The sequence below is a fragment of the Pogona vitticeps genome, chromosome 1 (genome assembly GCF_051106095.1).
Source record: "Pogona vitticeps strain Pit_001003342236 chromosome 1, PviZW2.1, whole genome shotgun sequence".
Classification (NCBI taxonomy): Eukaryota; Metazoa; Chordata; class Lepidosauria; order Squamata; family Agamidae; genus Pogona; species Pogona vitticeps.
In genome coordinates, this window is record NC_135783.1 from 95,692,910 (window position 1) to 95,714,242 (window position 21,333).

At 41.9% G+C, this 21,333-nt stretch overlaps 1 protein-coding gene across 2 annotated transcripts; it reads right to left on the reverse strand.

Annotated features, from left to right (window-relative positions):
* Positions 1 to 312: 312 nt before the first annotated feature.
* GPR6 (G protein-coupled receptor 6) lies at positions 313 to 20,131 on the reverse strand. 2 transcript variants are annotated; one of them, XM_020801354.3, is made up of 2 exons: positions 20,046 to 20,131; positions 313 to 1,963 (listed from the first exon to the last, which is right to left on the reverse strand). In XM_020801354.3, the coding sequence occupies exons 1-2, from the start codon at positions 20,058 to 20,060 to the stop codon at positions 956 to 958; spliced, it is 1,023 nt and encodes a 340-aa protein (XP_020657013.1). In that variant the 5' UTR covers positions 20,061 to 20,131; the 3' UTR covers positions 313 to 955. The 2 variants fall into 2 exon arrangements, with proteins under 2 accessions (XP_020657013.1, XP_020657014.1); XM_020801355.3 differs by lacking the exon at positions 20,046 to 20,131 and adding an exon at positions 2,506 to 2,890.
* Between the last annotated feature and the right edge of the window lie 1,202 nt (positions 20,132 to 21,333).

Here is a 21,333-nt window from a genome sequence, read left to right on the forward strand (position 1 = left end):
AATAAAGACAATCAGGGAAATGTGATTTTTTTTTCTTATGCTGATTCCTCTGAAATGACTAAGATTTTAACTTCAGTGAGACTCAAGTAAGAAAATTCCCAGTGCTTTGCAATCAACATTTGATAAAGACTCAGCTTTCTTTGATATATGGATGAAATGTTTTCTCAGTTGAAATGTTTTACTTTGTATTTTCATCTAAAACTGATGCTGAGGCCTTTTGCGAACTGTGGGTTTATAGTATTTAATGATGACTCCTTAAACTATTTGCATTTATGTGGAACTTACAATTGAACAAAAGGAAAACAAACCAAATGGTATACTATATGCACTTGTTTTATGACATGGTTCCTCTCCATAAGTAAACAAACTTCATTGAGCCAGATATATCCAATGAATATTTTTAGGTAAATAAACATGAGACAGTATGAAAGGTTTATCAACTTCTTAAAAGCTATTGAAGTAGATGAGGACACAAAATAAAAATATGTAATGGAATTGTTTTATTTTTGTACAAAATGTCATAATTTATCAATACTGTGCAGCAAAATATATTATTACTCACATCTCAAAATAACCAGACAACATTTCACTTCCTTTCACTCTCCTTTCTGCCCTTTAAAAAATGGCAACACTGTTTTGGCAGCTCAGCAGCTAAAAATAAAGTGCAATAATTACGTAGTCTTGGAATGCCTCCACTTTACAAATGCAATGCACGACCTTGCATACAACCACATTGGGTTTTGTTTTTGTTATTATTAGGTTTCACACAACCAAAAGCTCCAGACCTTTCACATTCTCAAGAATACACATACATAAAGTGCTACTGTTTAAACATTTCCCCCCTCCCCCCAAAAAAACAACTTCACAAAACGGATCTGGTTCATACCAGGCACTGTAATTCAATGAAAGTTGAAGATTGTCACTTTGTGCAAAATTACACAGAGAAATAAGTCACTTAGACATCACTAGGGGATCTTGAACGAAAGGGCACTTTAGCTTGAAAGCAACCACAAAAGAGAACCCACATGGACCGCTGAATTTCTTGGTTTCTGTAGGCATAAATTATAGGATTGATCATGGAATTGTAGGTAGCAGGTAGAAGTGTGGCATAAGTGTACACAGCAGGGTAGTGGGAATCTCCGACTACACAGTAGATGGCAAAAGGTAACCAACTGGCTCCAAAAGTCCCGAGGATTATAGCAAGTGTAGAGACTCCCTTTTTGGTTGCAACATAGTGAGATGCAGTCAGAAAATGCTGCTGAAGTGCTATCTGGTGTGCATGCCTGCAAATGATTTTGCAGATTTTGATGTACAGGTGGAGCATGAGGATAAAGATGAAAAAGAAGGAGGCAGACAGCAAAGTCACATTGCTTTTGGTCAAAGGTTTGACAATACTGCACGATGAGTAATCTTCCAGACAATTCCATCCTAGGACAGGCAGCAGTCCTAAGCAGAGGGAAACCCCCCATGTAATGATCAGCATCATGTGTATACAGAAAACAGTCTTCTCTGAGTAGTATGTAAGTGCATTGTATAAGGAAAGGTACCGATCAACTGTAATGGCTAATAAGCTACTCACAGATGCAGTGAAAGAGGCAACTAGGAAGCCAACTGTAATAAGGCTGACTGTTTCTGACTGGATCACGTACTGGAAAATGAAATTAAGGATCAGGCCAACTCCAGCCAGTAGGTCTGCTGTGGCCAAGCTCCCAATCAGCACAAACATTGGGGTTCTCAGGTTGGGCGTGTAGAATATAATGGCCACCACTATGGCATTTTCGCAGGCAATGATGGTCCCAGAAATGCAGAGCATAATATCCCAAGGGTTAATGACAAAGATGGGGAGCTTTGAGGAAAGCTCCAGAGAAGAGTTGCCATTGTTGGTTTGAATCCAGGGCAGAGGAGCCCTGGTTTCATTCAAGGTGACGTTTTCATTCATGTCTGCCAGAGCCGGGGATGCCACCTGAGAGAAGGAGAGAAGAAAAAAAGAACAAGAAAGAAAAGGACGTTAAAAAAAAAGACAAGGCAAAGTTCAATTTTCTGGAAACAATCCTAAAGTGAAAGAAAAGCACCGAGTAATAAGGAGGATGAAAGGGCACGGAGAGCATAAAGGGAGATATCCTACAGGAAGGCATCTAATCCCAAAAGAAAGGGAAAATCAGGCACGGGATGGGACGGAATAAGAGGAGGAGCACAAACCCATAAGAGTTTGGGTAACGCTCTGCGCTTCGCTGCAGCGGGTCTGGCTAGAAGATCGGGGGAGCTGCTGTCCGAGGTGCTGGAACCAAAGTTTCCCCTTCTCCTCTTCCCCAGCTCTCCCCCTTGAACAGCAGACGTCCCGGCGGTGGAACAGCTCCTCTGGCAAAGGGAGGGCAGGTACAGGTGGCAAAGGCGAGAGCCGCCGCGCCAAAACCAGCCCCTTCCAAGCCCCCCACCCCCCACACACACGTACGCAAAGATAGAAAGACACACACAGGGACGGAGAGACATAAAGAGTCTTCTTACTCGAGCTCAGGGCTGAAAGGGGCTTCTCATGGGTGCTGCTTCGTTCTGCCCGCCGCTGCTCGCCCTTCTCTGCCCCGTCGCGCGCTTGGCTGGCTGACCAGCTGGACCCGCGTCCGTCCCGCTTTGCTTTGCCTTTGGCGGGCAGAAGCCGGGGAGGCGGGAGCAAGCGGCGGCGGCGGCCCCACAGCCTTGTGTGCGTCTGGCGAGGGAGCGCGAGAGAGCGCCAGGCTCAGACTGCCCGGAGTCTGACGTAAATGAGGGAGAGGTGAGGGCAGGGCGCAAAACCCTCCGGGCGTGCACATGGAGCATTGGACCCCCCGGAGCCCCCAGCCAGGGGGAAGGGGGCGGGCGGAGAAGCGCGGGGCAATGTGACGCCGCCAACGGCAGCCTCTCTTTTCGAGGGCGGCGAGGAAGAGGGAGGGAGCGAGGGAGGAAAGGGAAGACACTGAGCTCCGGCTGAGGAGCGGGGTACCTGAAGGAAGAGGACGAGGAAGGGAAGGCTAACGGTGCGGGCGGGGGCGGGGGCGGGGTGGGGTGGACGAGCCGGGGGGGGGGAGAGACAGGAGAGGGCAGCATCGAGGGGCACGTGGACTGGGCTGGAGCCCGGAGTGGTGTCGGCAGCAGCAATGTTGAGCGGGGGGGTGAGAGGAGGGGGAGGGGGAGGCCCTGTGGAGAGCAGGGAGACCGAAGAAGGCGGGAAGCTCGGGGGGGGGCGGCTACCGTGGGGGTGGGGCTCCAGAAGGACAACAACGCCCGGGAAGGAGCAAAGAACCGGCAGCAGGTGGCAGAGACAGGCAAGCAGGGCTGGCTCAAGAGACAGCGCAACCAAATGCCCTGGCACCTGAGGGACAAAATCCGACCAGCATCTCTTCTCCTCCCTGGCAGTAAAAAAGGCAACCACAACAATAAGGAAGAACAAGCCAACGATTTGCTACGCTTTTGTGTCACCGCTTTCTGAACTGGCCGGCTCTTCCTCTCTTCTATAAGTTAGCCTTGCAAACAGAGAAATACTGAAGGCTCAAGGGTTGAACTCATTGGAGCCTATAGTAGCACCAGGCATTCTGCAGGGCATCTGTAGTTCACGTGTACATCAGAGTCTGAGTGGTCTGAACTTCCAGTTCAGTCAGTAAAGAGAATAAGGTCAAAAATAAAATTTATCTATATCTATACCCTAAACCACATGCTAATTGGAACCTAGTAACTGACTTCAACACAGTTGGTAACCTAGTCCCAACTTGTCTGAAAGTTTCTAGTGAATTTCAAAGGAGCCTTTTTCCAGGGAACAAAAATCTTTGTATCTTTGGTTTGAATCAGAAAAAAATGCCTTTGTATCAAGGTTTCTGTGCTTTGGTGTGCTTACATTGACAACCATATAGCCTTAGTTAAACCATATAGGACTCATTGGAACAATATAACTACGTACTACTGTTTGCAATTGCATTTACAGATCAGATGGAGCTACCTAAAGCAATACCTTAAAGGGAGACTCAGGCTTTTATTACCTCCCTTAATAGAGGACAATTAGATATTCCAATTAAAATGGAAGTTTCTGCATTTTTGGATGCTTCCTCAGAAGAAACATATGAAGCAATCTGTTTAATGCTGAAAAGGCAGAAGAGTTCCCACCTACAGCTGACTTAGTAATATTGTATTTTAACATGATTTGATATTAATGTAAAGCCGGAATGCAGATAACAGAGTAAGAGAATGCAAAAGATTGGGGACACAAAGGACCCTTCAAAACTAGTATGACTCTTATATCACTTGATGTTTTAATCTTTTAACCCACACTTGATTTCAGAACAGATGTCCAAGAAAAAAACACAGAAGGCTATAATGGAAGGGTGTGTGAATACAAACTCCCATGATTACTGTATCCTTTTCCTCCTTCTTCAATTGAGTAGCTATGATGAGAAAAAGAGTGAGTCCCCATACTGACATTTTTTAAAGAGATGCTTGCCTATCCAACATCAAATATCCTCATTCTAGCTGATACACCTATCTCAAACTCAGCTTTTTGTACCTGAGTACATTTAAAGCTAGAGCAGAACCAAATATTGTTTGAAATATTCTTTCAACTTATATACTGCCCCATAGTGCTAGAGCACTGTCTGGGAAGTTTACAACATAAATATGCAAGAATCACTTTCCCACCCCCCAAACTGGGTACTCATTGGTACAAACATGGGAATGACATCAAAAAATGTATGCATTTAATGAATGCGCTCGCTCCCCTGTTACATGCTGCAAAACATTTACTGTACATGGAATAGGATGTTATGCACTTCCCTATTTTGTTCAGATGCAGTAAAGATTATGGAGGGGCAGGAATGACTCAAACTGTTTTAGTGCTTAAACAAAAATGCCCTTCTGTTCTATGTTCAGAAACAAAACTGGGTTGGTGACCAGGAACAAGCCAAGATATTTTGCCACCTGGTCCATTGTGCCCAAGTCCAGTCACAAAATCCCATAAACACTTCTCCCCATTCCTGAAAGTAAAACAGAGTAATAATAAATGAACAAGGAGATTGCTACCTCTTTGTGACAAGCTAGCCACCTTATTTTGCCTAACAGTGGCCATGTGAGTAATATGGAAAGATACAGTGTGATACTGCCACAAAGTAAACGTGTTAAGAAGACATAAACATGGTCTCTTAATAATATTTTTGTGTGACCTGTAATGTACAGTTTTATTGTAAGATTTTTACTCCACTTAAAATTGTTTGGTTTTGTTCTTCCTTTTGGGATAACAAAAAACCAATTAAATCCTAGGTATAAAAATAAGGGACGTGGTGGCGCTGCGGGCTAAACTGCAGAAGCCTGTGCTGCAGGGTCAGAAGACCAAGCAGTCGTAAGATCGAATCCACACGACGGAGTGAGCGCCCGTCGCTTGTCCCAGCTCCCGCCAACCTAGCGGTTCGAAAGCATGCAAATGCAAGTAGATAAATAGGGACCACCTCGGTGGGAAGGTAACAGCGTTCCGTGTCTAAGTCGCACTGGCCATGTGACCACGGAAGATTGTCTTTGGACAAACGCTGGCTCTATGGCTTGGAAACGGGGATGAGCACCGCCCCCTAGAGTTGAACACGACTGGACAAAAATTGTCAAGGGGAACCTTTACCTTTACCTTATAAAATAGAACTTTATAAGTATTATGGATATAGCCACTGATCCATGCCGTGAGGGAGCAGGCTGGGTAGGTGGGGCTTGTCAGCCTGGGAAGGCAGCCCATGTAGGAGAAGGAATGTCTCTATAACTGGCGGTATTGTCCTTTGAGGGGGGGAAAAACAATGCGTCTTATCTCACCTTGAAGCCTAACAAGTTTTATTTGATCTAAGCTTCTGTAGACTGTGGCATACTTCTTGAACATGTTCTAGATTATCTTTCCTGGTTTCTCTCCCTGGAGGCACCGTGGGGATTCAAACTCTGCTCCAAGGAGCACCAACACACTGAGCTATATCTTGAGCTCATATTCTCTTTTGGGCAGTGGCAAAAGATACCCACATATTCAGACAAGTTTTCTCTACCAGATGGCATTGAATTGTTTGCAGTGGGGTAGTCTCCTCTTATAGCGGACATTATTCTGGGCAAGCGGGTGCATACTTTTGCCCAAATGGCCCAAAGATCATTGTGAATGTACAGTCCCAGTTCTTTATTCTCTTCTGTGTGTTTTGACAGTTAATTCCCATGAGAAAACACACCTGATAGTGTACCTGCTACGTATGATATTGCCTTGCACCTGCAAAAAGAAGGCATTAGGCCAGTCACAATTTGCCATCTGGTAGACTCATCTATTTTCCCCTCAAGTGCCCTTTCCACATGGTCCTCTCTAAAAGGCAACACACTGGGCTGTGATAATGTGAAGCCAGCTGGAGATGATGGTCCTGTTCCTTTTTTTACCAAGTTTTGAAGAGGTAGGTCACTTTGATCCTTGATTCTTAAATATTAGGTGTGGAACATATGGTGAGATAGAACTCTCCACTTGAATAATCTTTTCTGTCTTAGAAAATAAAGGAGACAAAAAAGAATCGGGGAAAGGAATAGTTGAACTCAAAATTCCTAGTTCCCTCATGCTCCCAACCTTTTTCATTGTTTCATCTCCTGCTGTGCGAAGGAAATGAAAGAGAGGGAAAGAGTCTACCTTGCTAAGAGTCAAGAGAGCGAAAGAGAGAGAGTGCCTTGTGGAAAAGTGGAGGAGTCACTTGCTTTACTTACCATTGGGGATTTATATATATTGCCTTATCTGAATCCTTTGTCAACCCCCTTTTTCTTCTTGTCTACAGATTATGCAGTGAGGTCCAGCATGCAAAAGTGTACAAGCTGTACAAGCTAGTCTCAACCCAGCTGCACCCTTAAGAACCTGACCAACTCAAAGGCCAATAAGAAACAATTTACCAAAATATGAGAACTAACTAGAGTGGAAGCAAGACCCTCCCCCAGGTCCATCAGAAGAGATCCAAGTTGCTGTTCCTGTAGATAAGAAGCCTAGGTTTGAGTCCGAGGGTCTGCCTATGCAAGGGGGGTTGGAGCAGTCTGGTTCACACTTAAAAGGTAGTTCTCTTCAATGTGTTCTACTTTATCTCTCACTTGAGCAATCTTTCTGTTCATACCATTTATTCTCCTGTGAGAAGGGTCCACACAGGTATCTGAATTGTCAGTTTATTCATGAATTAGCTTTGCTGTGCAAGCTTGCAGTTGTGGTCATATTAGCATAAGGGGACTACAGTGGAGTGAAGGCTGGGGAGAGAGAGAAGGGAGGAAACTTGTCCTTGCTTTTCCTGCCTTTCTTCCCAGCCAGGGCTCTGCAGGGCTGTGCTGCTTTGTGGGTGTGGAGCCCATGGAGCTGACATAGTCTCCTTCCTCACCTTTTCTTGCAGCCATCATTCAGCCAGCTGCAGTGGCGTTCCTCCCCCTGCCCCGTATATTAATTAAAATAAGTGGCATATTGAAAGAGCAATGCATTAACCTGGCATGGTATTAAAATTGTGCCATGTCAATTAGGAAAATATTTTTTAAAAGATGATCAAAATAGAGAATGGGGTTTCTCAGTCTTCCCTTTTAATGCCACAACCCGCCTATTACATCACAGGGTTGTCACTGTAGATAATGCCACCCACAGGTCCATTTGGGTCTGCACAGGCAACACAAGAAGCTAGCTAGGACCACGCTGAATTGTACCCAAAAATATACATGCCTTTCTGCTATGCCAGAAAGGTGTGTGACTGTTCTTAAAGAGGCAGGATGGATTGCTCTAAGCAGAAACACGTGTGGACACCATAATTTGATTCAAATCAAAATATACCAGCAGTGATCCATATACTGTACCAATAGACCCTAGGTGACCTGTAGCTAAGCAAGGTAGGTTAATCAAGCAAGATGTGTGCATAGTTCCAAATGCTAGGAGAAATGCAAAAGGGAAGCATGTAGAAATAAAACAAAATGCTTAGAAATGGCTTAAATTATGAATTATTTTTGCCAAACACTCTTTACCCCCAATGTTGCTATATGCCCGGTGGCATTTTAACATACATGAATGTTTAATAAGAAATTTGGACATTTTTGTTAAATGTGTTATTTTTTAAAAAAACCATCAAATTTAGTCTTAAATTACATTTGTTACATAATTATATTATTACAAATTGTCAAAATGAGTAAAAGAGCCTGTATGAGTTCATTCTCCCTCTGTGAACACTTATTTTTAAAAGAACTACATAGAAGACAGTTTCAATTAAAATCCATTTTAAAGTATTTCCATCCTACCATTATTAATTTAATTAATCACACTGCTTAACTGAAGTCTCTAACCACAGAACAGCACCAACCCTGTGATCCACCATTAGGGATCTGCATTGAAGAATTCCTCATTCTGGCATTGTTATTAAAAATACAAAGCAGTGAATTTGCTTGATATCTAACTGAGTTTACTGCACTGCGTGCCCTTAAGCATTAGGAGTGCACAACAGCCCTTCACACTGCTTGTATGAAGAATAACAATGTCACACTGAAGAAGCTGTGGCAAACACACTCCCTTCATAAACTGTGAAACAGCATTCTCAGGCTGCCATTTTGCAGCTAATGCAGGCAAGCAGAAGGGCATGACATTCTTATTCAGACTCTGCTTACATCTTCATGACTATATCATTGCATACATATGGATTTACATTCACTCAGCTAGTACATTTTGATGCAAGGATGTGAATGTGCAGCATTGTATTTTGAAGTGTGATCTATAGATTTATGATACACACTGGATTCCAAAATATCTCAGGCTGACACCAGTGGTCTAATGGAGCCAGGACTTGCAGTGTTGAATTCCTGATGAGCAGAACAATAATATCACACAGACACCTGTACTTAGCTACAATTGTCACAGTAGCTGAGAGAGATGAATTTTTCTAGAAATGATGTAGTGGTGCAAGCTACCCTCCTTGTAATGCAAGAGCCATTCACTTTACAAAAGAACTGATATATCAATATGAATCGATCCAACTGTCTGCATTTTTGTTTTCTCCTTCAGCTGGCAATGGCTGTGGGGGGCTTGTCATGTTAAGGACTTGCATTTCCAAATTTACCGAAACATTGACTGATACACCAAATATCTTTCTGATCTGCCATGCAAAATCACAACAAAAGTGATATTTTTCACTTAGGGTGCACATAGATTGTAATGCAGAGTTTTCACTGTCTGCCTTAGAATGGGGCCTGTTTAATTAAAGAAGCTGCTGGAGCTAAATTGAGAAACAATTTGCTCAGGAAACCATCCTTCTCATCTCTTGCACTGCTTTGTGCTGCTCAGTTACTGAAAATGCATCCGTTTATGGGCCACACAAGCACAGGGCCACTGAAAGTCTAACTAAAAAGCAAGGTTTCCATGGCAACCCTTTCTACAGCAATGAGAAAAGTCAGGCCAGAGTTCACATCACAGAGGAGCACCTTTTAATTAAATCGGACTGCGGGCAAAAGATACTGGAAAACAAGTGGCAAGTCTCCAATTCTCAGACTGCCAAAAGCCTATGGATGCTAAGACTGTTCCCTGGCTTCACACAGACACACGCACACACCCCTTCTATCTGGAGTTCCCTTTCTTGACTCCTATAGGAACTGCTCAGACATCATGACTCAAAATTAATGATTAGCTTATGACCTTATGTCCCTTGGATATTCCCTACAAGGGAGACAGAATGGATAAGTTCTGCTTCACTGGCAAGACCTACAAGACTGCAACCAATGGAGATGGGAAGAAATGTATTCCTTCAGGTCAGATGTATTTGTAATCCTTCTTGCTGCCCCCCCTCCAGTCCTTTCTTTGAGCATAAGATTGTGTTTGACTCACTTGCTTAGTCATCTGCAGCTACTTGCTCTGCAGCCACCTTGGAAGGCTACAGGGTGATCCTTATTTGCTCTTGCTTGTTTCACGTGTTAATGCTATAAAGAAGCAAGAGTGAGTTAAGTGTTGGGGGGGATAATGTGTGAACCACCCTGCTTGGAAGTGCAAGAATCAGATTTCATCAGATATATATCTATTCTACATTTGTGGGCAATTCTCCCATCCCTCCTATGGATCAAATGAACTACTTTCCCCAGAATTGCCCCTATAACATGGCCAATGGATATATTGACAAGGGCATTCTGGGTGTTCTAAATCGACTTTTCCATGCTCTGGAAGCAGAGACACAAAGTACAATAAACAAACTATTAGGGCACAATGTTATTGTTCCTTGTACACATTTCTTTAATCAGAGCACAGATATACTTGTTGAGAAAAGAGTTGTAATAATCTCCTAGTCTGCATTCACAAGAGATTCCTGGCCAGCCTCAAGTATTGGCCCAGTGCTGCATCTAGATGCCTTTTGTTCTTCCCTGCTCACACATAAACCTTCATCAGTTTCCAAACAATGTGAGCTTTGAGTATCAGTGAAACCGTTGTGTCCAAGAAGGGAAGACCTTCTCCCTGTAGGCCTCCTTCAGCTGATAATTATTTGAGAACATGGTTTGGGTAAGTCTTCCATGACCACTCTTGAGTTCTGGAATGTCCTCTCCTGTGTATTTCGTCCTCCCATCCAATGTGGAATGAATCTCCCTCTAGAGAGGGAGGTTGTCCTGTTTAACACTCCTCATCCTACCAGTTGCTAACTGACTGTGCAGAGCCAACAGCAGATGAGACAAAAAGAAATCACATCTATTCTGTGAAAAAAGATTGTTTTGCTAGGTAACCTATTTCTACTAGGTAGGTACTACCCTAGTAGAGGTAGGTTACTTCAGCAGCCCTGGGGACTCTTTCCCCTTCCTTGGATCTTATTTGGCTATACATATCCATCTCTTAAGGGGACATGGTGGCACTGCAGGTTAAACCGCAGAAGCCTCTGTGCTGCGAAGTCAGAAGACCAGCAGTCGTAAGATGGAATCCACGTGACAGAGTGAGATCCCATTGCTTGTCCCAGCTCCTGCCAACCTAGCAGTTCGAAAGCATGTAAAAATGCAAGTAGATAAATAGGTACCATCATGGTGGGAAGGTAATGGCGTTCTGTGTCTTGTCGCGCTGGCAACGTGACCTCAGAAATTGTCTTAGGAAAAACGCTGGCTCTACGGCCTGGAAATGGGGATGAGCACCACCCCTTAGAGTTGGACACGACTGGACTAAATGTCAAGGGGAACCTTTACCTTTACCTTTATCCATCTCTTAAAGTCTCTATTCCACCAAGCCCCCCACAAAAAAATCTTGCAGAAAAATGGCAAGCTGTGCCCTCACAAAGACCCAGAGAGCACATAATTGATCACTTAAAGGCTGGTTTGGCTCCCAGCCTCTTGTGGATGCAAAATAGATTGGGGAAAAAAACCATAAAAAAAAAGGAAAGAAAAATGGAGGGACCATTCACTAAACAGGCCTGAGAGCTGAAACAGACTTTCAGTAGCCAGTCACACCCCTGAGACTTCAATTATATGGGTTACATATAACACGTTGTTGCTGTTGCTGTTGCTGTTGTTATATGCTATCAAGTCACTTCCAACTTATGGATGAGTGATCTTCAAAATGTCCTGTCCTCAACAGCCCTGCTCAGCTCCTGTAGACTCAGGCCTGCGGCTTCCTTTAAGAGTCAGCCCATCTCATGTGCTATCTTCCTCTTTTCCTGTTGCTTTCCACCTTACCCAGCATTATTATATTTTCCAGAGAATACTGCCTCATGATGTTCCCAAAGTAGGACAGCCTCAGGGTTAACATTTGTGCCTCTAGATTTGGCCTATGACCCATTTGTTTATCTTTCTGGCACTCCAGGGTATCCGCAAAGCTCTCTTCCAGCAGCTTTCTTAATTGTCCAGCTTTCAAACCCATACATAATGATCAGATATCCAAGAGTGTGGATGATCTCGTTTTGGACTCCAGTGACACATCCTTACACTTGATGATCTTTTCTAGTTCCTTCGTTGCTGCCCTTCATAGTCTCAGTCTTCTTTTTATTTCTTGGCTGTAGCCTCTATTAGGGTTAATGACTGAGCCAAGGTATACAAAACCTCTATTTCAGTTTCTTCATTGTCACCATTAAAGTTGTGTAATTTTTCTATAGTCATCGTTCTGGTCTTCTTGAAGTTCAACTGCATTCCTGCTTTGATATTTTCTTCTTTCACTTTCCCTAAAAGTAATTTTAGATCATTGCTGCATTCTGCCAGCAAGATGGTGTCATCTGCATATTTTAAATTATTGATGTTTCTTCCACCAATTTTCACCCCTTTCTCCTCTGAATCTAGTTAGGCTTTCCGTATATGTTATGCATACAGATAGAACAGATTAGATAAAAAGCACCTTCATCTGACACTTTCGCCTACAGGAAATCATTCTGTCTCTCCATATTCTGTCATGACAGTAGCTTCTTCTCCACAATACAAGTTACGCACCAGGACAATAATGTGCTGAGGCATACCAGTTTCTCTCAGAACAACCCATAATTTAAGAACATAAGAAGAGCCCTGCTGAATCAGGTCAAGGGCCGATCTAGTCCAGCTTCCTGTATCTCACAGTGGTCCCACCAGACACCTCTGGGAGCACACGAGACAACTAGATACCTGTTTCCTGATACCCCTCCCCTGCATCTGGCATGTTTCTCATGATCTATACAGTGAAATGTTTTGCTGTAATCTATAAAGCATAGACTGATCTTCTGAAACTCTTTGGTGTGCTCTAGTAGCCCACAGATATTTGCAATGAGAGCTCAAGTGCCTCTTCCTTTTCGGAATCCAGTTTGAGCATCAGGCATTTTCTGCTCCATATAAGATAAAAACCTTTGTTGCAACACCTTGAGAATACTTTACTTGCATGAGATATTAAAGCAATGGTCCTATAGTTAATGCACTCCTAGACATCTCCTTCTTCAGGGATTGCAATGTATATTAAGTGTTCCTAGTCTGTGTGCCATTGTTTTGTTTTCCATCACAGTAGGCATCATTCAGTCTCGAGAGACTATGGTAACATGCTCTGAATAGAGGTCTTGGAACAGTGTCTAGTGTGGCTGAGAAGGCCAATTTGAGAGTGAATCCCTTGTTGACATATTCCTGTTAGGATTTTGACATATTCATTCTTTGAGGCTTAAAAGAGCATTCCATCTACTCCTGGTGATTTATTTCTTCCTAATGCTTTCAGAATAGCTTTCACTCCACTTTCTTGAAACACAAGTTCTTCATCATAAGCTTCCTCTTCAAAGGAGTCTGTTATCCTTTTGTCCCTTCCCCATGCTGTTTCTAACTTCTCTTTATTGTCTCCTGGTCAGATAGTGTATATCCCTGATGGTCATTCAGCATTCCTAATCTAGGCTTGAATTTCCCTTTGATTTGGATTTTCTGATCTTTTGTTTTTTCCCCCTTTTGTTTTTCTTCCTATACTTCTTTGCACTGTTTGTAGTAGTTCCCTTTGTCTCTATATGACAGTCACTGAAAAACTACATCCAGGGTTCTAACCTTACTTCTGTCACCTTTTACTTTTGTTTTTCATCTGCCTTTTGCAATTCTGTTTCAGTTACATTTCAAAAGTAACACAAATTCTACTTATGCCACCATGAAGGAAGCTGCAATGAGGAACTGCTTGTAGTTACTCTCTAGATCTTACATTCAAACGGCAGTTTAGAGGCATTTTGAGTAGAATCTTCCAAATTTCATGCCATTCTTTTATTAATTCTAATGTGTTTTTCTACAAAAGTAACAAGCAAATAAATTAGCAATGTACCAAGTTTCTGTTTTTTAAAAAATGAATTAATAAAAATAAAACTAAACTAAATTAAAACTTGTATTAATTTGTTAGATACTAAATCATTGAAAGACATGAGGTTAATGGCAATGCATTAATTTTTGAAATCATTAGATAACAAATTACTTTTTTAAAAAGTGGTTATCCAGTCTCTAGCTAGAAGGCACTTTCCTATGGTTTGACTTGGTGTGCTTTGTTTCTTTAAAGTACATTACAGACTAGGGGAAATGTTTATTCTCTATTGTCAAGAATTCCCTTAAGCTTTACCAGGCCCTGACTACCTGGGTCAACCTGCCATTTTCCATCTCATTTGCCTTGGTGCTAAAAAGTAGTGACCAATTAATGACCTTCTGTACTTCTCTGAGCAAAAGATAGCTAGACCTCAAGGCATTTGGCCCTGCTCTATCTGTTCTGAGGGAGCTGGCTGACAATCATGCTCAGGTATGTGCTGTGCCATAACAAACAGGATGTTCTTTTGTAAACATTTTAGTACAAACATTTGGACTTGCTTCATTACCCCCAGCAATCTGGATACCTGGTAATTAGTCAGTCAGGGCCATGCCATAGAACTAATTGCACTAAATTCCTAGAGAGATTAAAAATGTAATAGTAATAATACTTCTGTAAACAAACCATCATTACTTTTGGGGATACTTTGCAAAAATAAGGAATCATTCATGGCAACAGTTTTAGAGGACTTAACCAGAGGATTAGGCTAAGGTGGCTTTAACCAGCCTGGCATCCCTCCAGATGATGTGGATCGCCACAGCACAGACAAAGGGATTATGCCATTTCTGGCCCGTCATATCGGGAAGGCTCAAATACTGATCTTCAAACTTTGGCCCTCAAGATGTTTTGAACCTCAGCTCCCATCAGCCCCTGGCAGTTTTGCCAATGCTCAGGGACTGCTAAAAGTATAAATCATCAGGAGAGCCTACAGCTGAGCTCTAGTGGTCTAAGGCATGGAAGATAGGTCTAGACCACTGGTTCTTAACCTTGGGTTACTCAGGAGTTTTGGACTGCAACTCCCAGAAGCCTTCACCACCAACTGTGCTGGCTGGGGTTTCTGGGAGTTGCAGTTCAAAAATATCCGAGTAACAAAGGTTAAGAACCACTGGTCTAGACTAGCCTCTCTCAACCTGGGACAGTCAAGGCCTTTGGGGAGTTGTAATCTAAGTCCTATGGAGAGGGCCAGACTGAAGAAAGCTGGTCAGAACCATTGCAGGTAAATGGGAATATCAATGTTTAGAGGAGGTAAGCCTCTTAAAGTACCAATAGGTGAGGATGGGAAGGAAGATCGCTGACCTTCCCTGCTGCAGAACGTCTGGCCGATACTGAAAATGGGTTAATGATGTACATGGACCATTGGTGCGATACAGCTGAGCTCTGATGCTCTTTTTATAACTCTAACTCTGCCTCCCCATTGCTTACATAGGCCATCTGATCACCACTGACAGAATCTCTCACTGCTTTTGTAGGTCTAGTAGCCACATAGCTGCCTGGAGGCACATATCCAACTTGCCCGAAGGCAAAGTGTGTCAACTGTAGCTACCCAGCACTTAGTTGCACTGCATTCTGTGGGAAACAAAGCAAAATAGATCCAGATTCAAATCTGCATAGTAGAGAATCTCCAGCAAAACAGTAACACACAATAGCTGACACATTCATTAAAAACAATTTAACACTCTGATTATGAACTTGCTAATTTAATTTGGCTGGACAGTTAAATGAAACATAATTAGAATCAGCAGTGTCAGAAATTATCATACATCGTTTAATGGTATGTATGGCTGTGTTACTGCAGAAAACTGTTGCAACCAGATTTAGTAATGAATCAGCAGTGCTACTCAGAATTCATACAAAATGCAAATCTCCATCCTATATAACATAAAAATATCAGGCCACTGCAATATGATCCTGATCCTTTTTTGCCATATTTCACAGTCTACTTTCTTTTTAGATTTTTTCCCCCTTTAATTGTCTACCTAAATTATAAAGTGTGCATGAGGAAAAGCTGCAATTATACATGTATGTTCACCAGGAAACCAAAACTGTCTACAGTTCCCGGTCAATGCTAAACCTCAGTCAGCTTCCATATTAGATGTAGGCAATGCTTAAGAATGAATTTCGATTCTTCATCATGGTTATTTAAATGATTAGCTAATCTATTTCTGTTTAATCTTCTTTTGTAAAGATTGAATATGCTTGAATTGAAACTGAAGCATAACAACAAGTGAGGTTTTTCATAAAATGTTCCAGCATGAGGTATCTGATATTCATGGCTGAGAACATACATAATTCTGTGCAGACCTTTAGAATAAGAAATAAACATTGAACCATGGACAGAAACTGTAGGAAAACATATCAGTTGTTGGCTAACCTATCAGCTTCAAAGTAAAAAAGAGAAAAGAAAAAGAACATGCTAGAGAAATGAAGAAAGAGAACTGTACAGAGAAGCAACTAATATATCAATATTTCTACTCAACATTATATGTTGGCAGCTTACATAGATCAGAGCATAGCAGCTGCTTTTTAAAGTATGGCATGCAAACCCCCAATCCTTCTTTTGCTTGCTGTTGCCTTTGCTTCTTCCATTACCTCCAAATGATGGATTTCCTTGGCTTGCCTAGCTAGACCTGCTGGGTCATGGCTGGCTGGCTTGATAGCCAAAGGCAATATAAGGGTTAGCTGAGCAGCCCTGATGCTAGCACCTTGTACTGTGGAACAAATGTCATCCTCCCATGTGTCTCTCTGTGTGTGCATGCATGCATATGTGTGTGTGTGTGTGTGTGTGTTCATTCGTTCGTATGTAAGAGAGAGAGAGAGAGAGAGATGATTGATAGATAAGTGTTGCCCAAGGATAATGAAGTTGGCTGAAGCTTTGCCCCAGCATTTCTCTTCTCAGTGCCAGGCTTAATGCCACTGCCACCTAGAAAGCCCACCAGAGTTAAGAACAGCAGCTGCAGACCCAGGGACCTACTGTGGAAACTGGCTGCAGTAACTACTATAACTTCATTTCTCCCTCCCCCTAGAATAGTGCTTCATGGACAAACAGGACCTTGCTCATGACATACTCAAACCTAGTGCTACCTCTGTTGTAGCAAGCCACCACTGCCAGGAGGGGATTTGGCAATGTTAGTCTCTTGCAGAAATATTCACTTCTACAGTGAAGGGATAGCCACACAATTTAATCCATTAGTATTTAAGAAGATAATTTGTTCCCCATTATTTCTTATTTTCAAATAGCTTTATTTTAATTTAAAAATATATATATACAGCAGTGGTCCCCAAGTGACACACCTAAACAAAATTTTAGGAGAAATGAGTAAACATGACTCACTACACATTTGAATTAATGACATTGCCTGTTGTTGTATTGTTTTGTAAATGGAGTGTCACTATGCCCTTACTATTGTAACAAGTTAACTCATCACTAATGATGGCTTGCTTTCAAGTTCTACGAAAAGCTTATGCCAAAGAAACATAATTCAGGAGATCCCCTCCATACTACCTCTCAACCCATTCCTAACCCTGTGTGTAGCATTTTGAGGGGGCTAGAGGGCCTGTTTTGTGGAAGAAAGACAGAGAAGTCTCTTACTAGCAACCTATTAACCTGGGATTCTGCTCTGTACATGTAACATGATTTGTTTTCTGTGGCTTGGAATGCTTTGTTTACTTATACAGAGTATTTTTACTTCACTTCAGGTTCACTTTTTGATGAGTAAAATATGACCACTCCTGTCCTCAGAATTGCAGCTGAAAAGGCACACCATAGAAGGAAAGTGGGATAGTAAGAAAAGAGGAGAGAAAAAGCCGCCACAAGTAGTACTGTATATCTTTAAGTGAAAAAGTTCTCGTAATAACCAGCAGGGAAGAAAAATGTTCTTCTGGGATCACAAAGGAGAGAGTACATTGGTTTGCTCCATTTGCCTCCCTGCCACAGGACTGGAAAATCCAGGGAGCTATTATATAGTAGATAAGAAAGCAATGTGATGTGGTGGTTAGAATGTGGGAGCCTCCAGTCCCCATTGAGACATGAGGTTTGAGGTCATACTCCCTCAGGGTTTTTGTGAAGAGACGGTAATGAAAAGGAGAGCCAGAAACATCACTTTGAGGTCACTGAAGAAAAGGTAAACAAACAAACAAACAAACACACACACACACACACACACACACACAAATACAACCAGAGTCTGATGTCCTGGCTAGCTTTTATACTGGTCTTATTGCCAAATAAAGAGAAGCAGAAGCCCTAAGCTACATGGTGTTTAAGAACTATCATAATATCACCAAAAAGCTATGTATTGTTCTGCCAAAGGTTTTGTTCCCTTACTTGCATTTAGAAGCCCTTCATAATCTCTGCCTCGGTGATATACCTTACTTAGCTTGTGCATATATTTGGCACTAAATGGATTTGCTTTTCATCAGTCAAAACACATTAGGTTAATTTGCTCCCCATCCCATCCCACCCCTCCGGCTTTTTTGGTCAGCCAGCCTAGGCTGGATGGTTAAATAATAGTTTTCTTAAGTACACAATTTCGAAGGGGCACTTGATATTTTCATAGTCCTTTGTAAGTGTCTACAAATATTCCTTTCCTATGCATCAGCAAACCCTGCACAAGGGAACATGAACAAAAACTGCAGAACCACCAATATGTAGGAAGATGACCTAGCAAATGCCATTCAACTGGTCAGAGTCACAGTGACAACAGGTCTAGGCCTTTGCTCCACAAATGCCATTTGATTGCTAATGTCAACAAAAGCATTTAGTTGTGATGAGAAAGACAGATGGAATCCCTTCCTTGCATCAACTAATGTGTCTAAAAATAGCAACATGCATTGAAGGCAACAGAAAAGCAGCTTGGATTCTTCCTCCTGATCAGCATGACTTTAAAATGAAATGCTTTAGAGACTTTTCAATGCAAAAAAACTGCTGTGGGGATTTTAAAAAAACAGCACCTGTGGCTTGAGGAACTTTGTTAGATCCGAATTACTGGGAAAAAAATCTTTAACCCCTCCCCCCCCAAGAAAAAGAAAGAGAATTCTCCTTTTATGCAGCTGAAACTAATAACAACAGCTAATAATCCAAACAGATACGTAAGTGTGGGCGAAATTATCTAGAAAATTAGACTGTGCCTCATATATTTCTCAGATTGATTAGAATTACTCTGGCACCACTGTGGGATGACAGTGAATCACCAAAGTGATCTCTTCATTCAGATATTGGCTTAAATACAATGTCATGTTAAGTGGGCTTCCCCTTGTAGCACAGTGTCCCCTACCCCAGTCCAAAATCTGTGTGGGAAGATTTTCTTGCCCTTTGGAACATATTTTGACAGTCATCAAATCAAAGAACTGCAGAGCAGGAACAGATCTCAAGGTCATCAAGTCCAACCCCTTGTCAAGGCAGGAAATCCACAGTTAAAGCATTTGTGACAAGCAGCCATCTAACCTCAGTTTAAAAACATCCAGTGAAGGAGATGTGGTGCAGGTGGTTGTTTGTGTGTGTGGTGGGGGGAGGTGAATCAGGCACCCTTGCACCAGATAAAAGCAATATTATCAGTAGAGTAATGCCTTTCTACTCAAGTTGGTGACCCACCAGGACCTGCTCATTGATGGCAGTTCTTCTTGACTTGTAATCCTCCAGTCTGAACACACTATCTCAGTCCTGTGTCATGACCTGCAGGCTGATCCCACCTACTGAGCTCCACTTGCCTCCTTGCCACAAAACTGTAGAACTGAATAGAAACATAAAGGATGGGGGAAAAATTGAACCCTTAATTCGTGACTGTCAGGTTTCAGTCTTGTGATGGACTACACAAGGGGATGTTTATTTAGCTTTATGGCCCTAATGAACTCCTATAAAGAAAAGTAAGTGAGATCTGTACTGAAATGCTCCAGTGTGGAATTGCACTTGCTCAGTGTGCTGTAAATCAGTCCTGCTGTCCTTCTGGAGGCTTCCAGTCATTTTCACACCTACCTGCTTTTCTGTGTTTTCTCCTGAGCAACAAGCAGCATTTGATGGCCCGTGAGCTTGCTTACTTCTGTTTTGCCCTAGCCTTTTCCCCTCCAAAATAATGTTTGTTTTTCTATAACTCTTAGAATTCCCAAACTCAGCATAAAACTCCTGCTTGTTTGGTGAGCATTTTTGTATTAGTTTCATCAGGATCCATACCCACCTCTTGGAAAGCATGAAAAATATAAGAAAGTCACTAGTACCAGACCAGATTTCATGTCCACCTATTGTATGTCTTCAGAGTATGTCAGTCATGTCCTCATCTAAGAAGTATCATATACTTCCACTCACCTTTCCTTGGCTCATCAGGGTTTAAGGAGGAAGTCTTTCCCATTACTTCTTATCAAATTCTTCCAACTGGAAATGCTTGACATGCCATTTAGAGCCACTGGCAGGTGTATTTCTTAGCATGGAGATGCCATTTCCAAATGAGGATTCTTAAAGAAGCAGTGTAAAAAAAGAACTAAAGGAAGAATAGTGTAGTGTGCATGTGTATTTTACTGCCAATAACCAACCTGCGATTATAACACAATAGTGTGTGTCTGATAAATCTTTACACTAGAATTCCCAGACTAGATGCCATCTAGTTGCTTTAGACCAGCGGTTCTTAACCTCTTCTTTACAACAAACCTTTAAATATCTTTTGTTGCTGCAGACCATAAGACTTATCTTAAGATTTAAAACTTTAAGGTGCATCAAATATTTCTTTAAAGTTTCTTATGCAGGATCTCACCAAAAGTTGTTCCTTGTTATAACGGCAAGAATTTTTAAGATGGCTGGAAGAAGCTGCATTTTGCTTTGAACAGGATGCACGCTCATCAACAGCATCAGTTCTTTTACTATTCAAAATCAATCAGTGATCCTTTCTAAGGCTCAGCCAAAATGTATTGTTACAAAATTTACTGTGACAATATCGAAAGATCACTTTACTCAACAATAACCAAACAGTTTTATTATCAGAAACATGATTAAGAAGTCTGTCCAAACACTCACTCACACTGACACTGACTGATTCCGACTTTCTCTTCCTTTGGCTTTTAACTATCTGCACAGTAGCAAGAAATTCCATTTGCTTTCTCTCAGCTTCTCAGTGTCATTCACTTGCATATCCTCACCATGTGCAGAAATATCAAACAGTTGTTTGCTGTCAAACAGTTACTTTCATAACCAATTTTTACTTTTGTTGGTTTTTAATGGAGGCAGTAGGTTAGAAAAGCCAAATTTTCCACAAACGAGCAAGGGAAATTAAGATTTTGTTCTATGTTTCTTTTCTTTCATGCTTTCTTTCCTTCATTCGTTCTTTCTATTTTAACTGCAAAAGATCATAACATTTCTTTGTGAACCCCCTGTGCAGATATTGCAGCCCCCTGGGGGTCTGAAGACCACAGGTTAAGAACCTATGCTTTAGACTGCAACTTCCATCAGTCTGAACAAGCATAGCAAAGGGGCAAAGGAGATGGAGGTCATAGTTTGGAGGCTGCCAATAGTGTAGTTCTTCCAACGGCATTAGTAGAAACCACACCATCTAACACCTGATTTCTTCTCCTTCGCTGCTAATTATGTAAAATATGAAATTTCA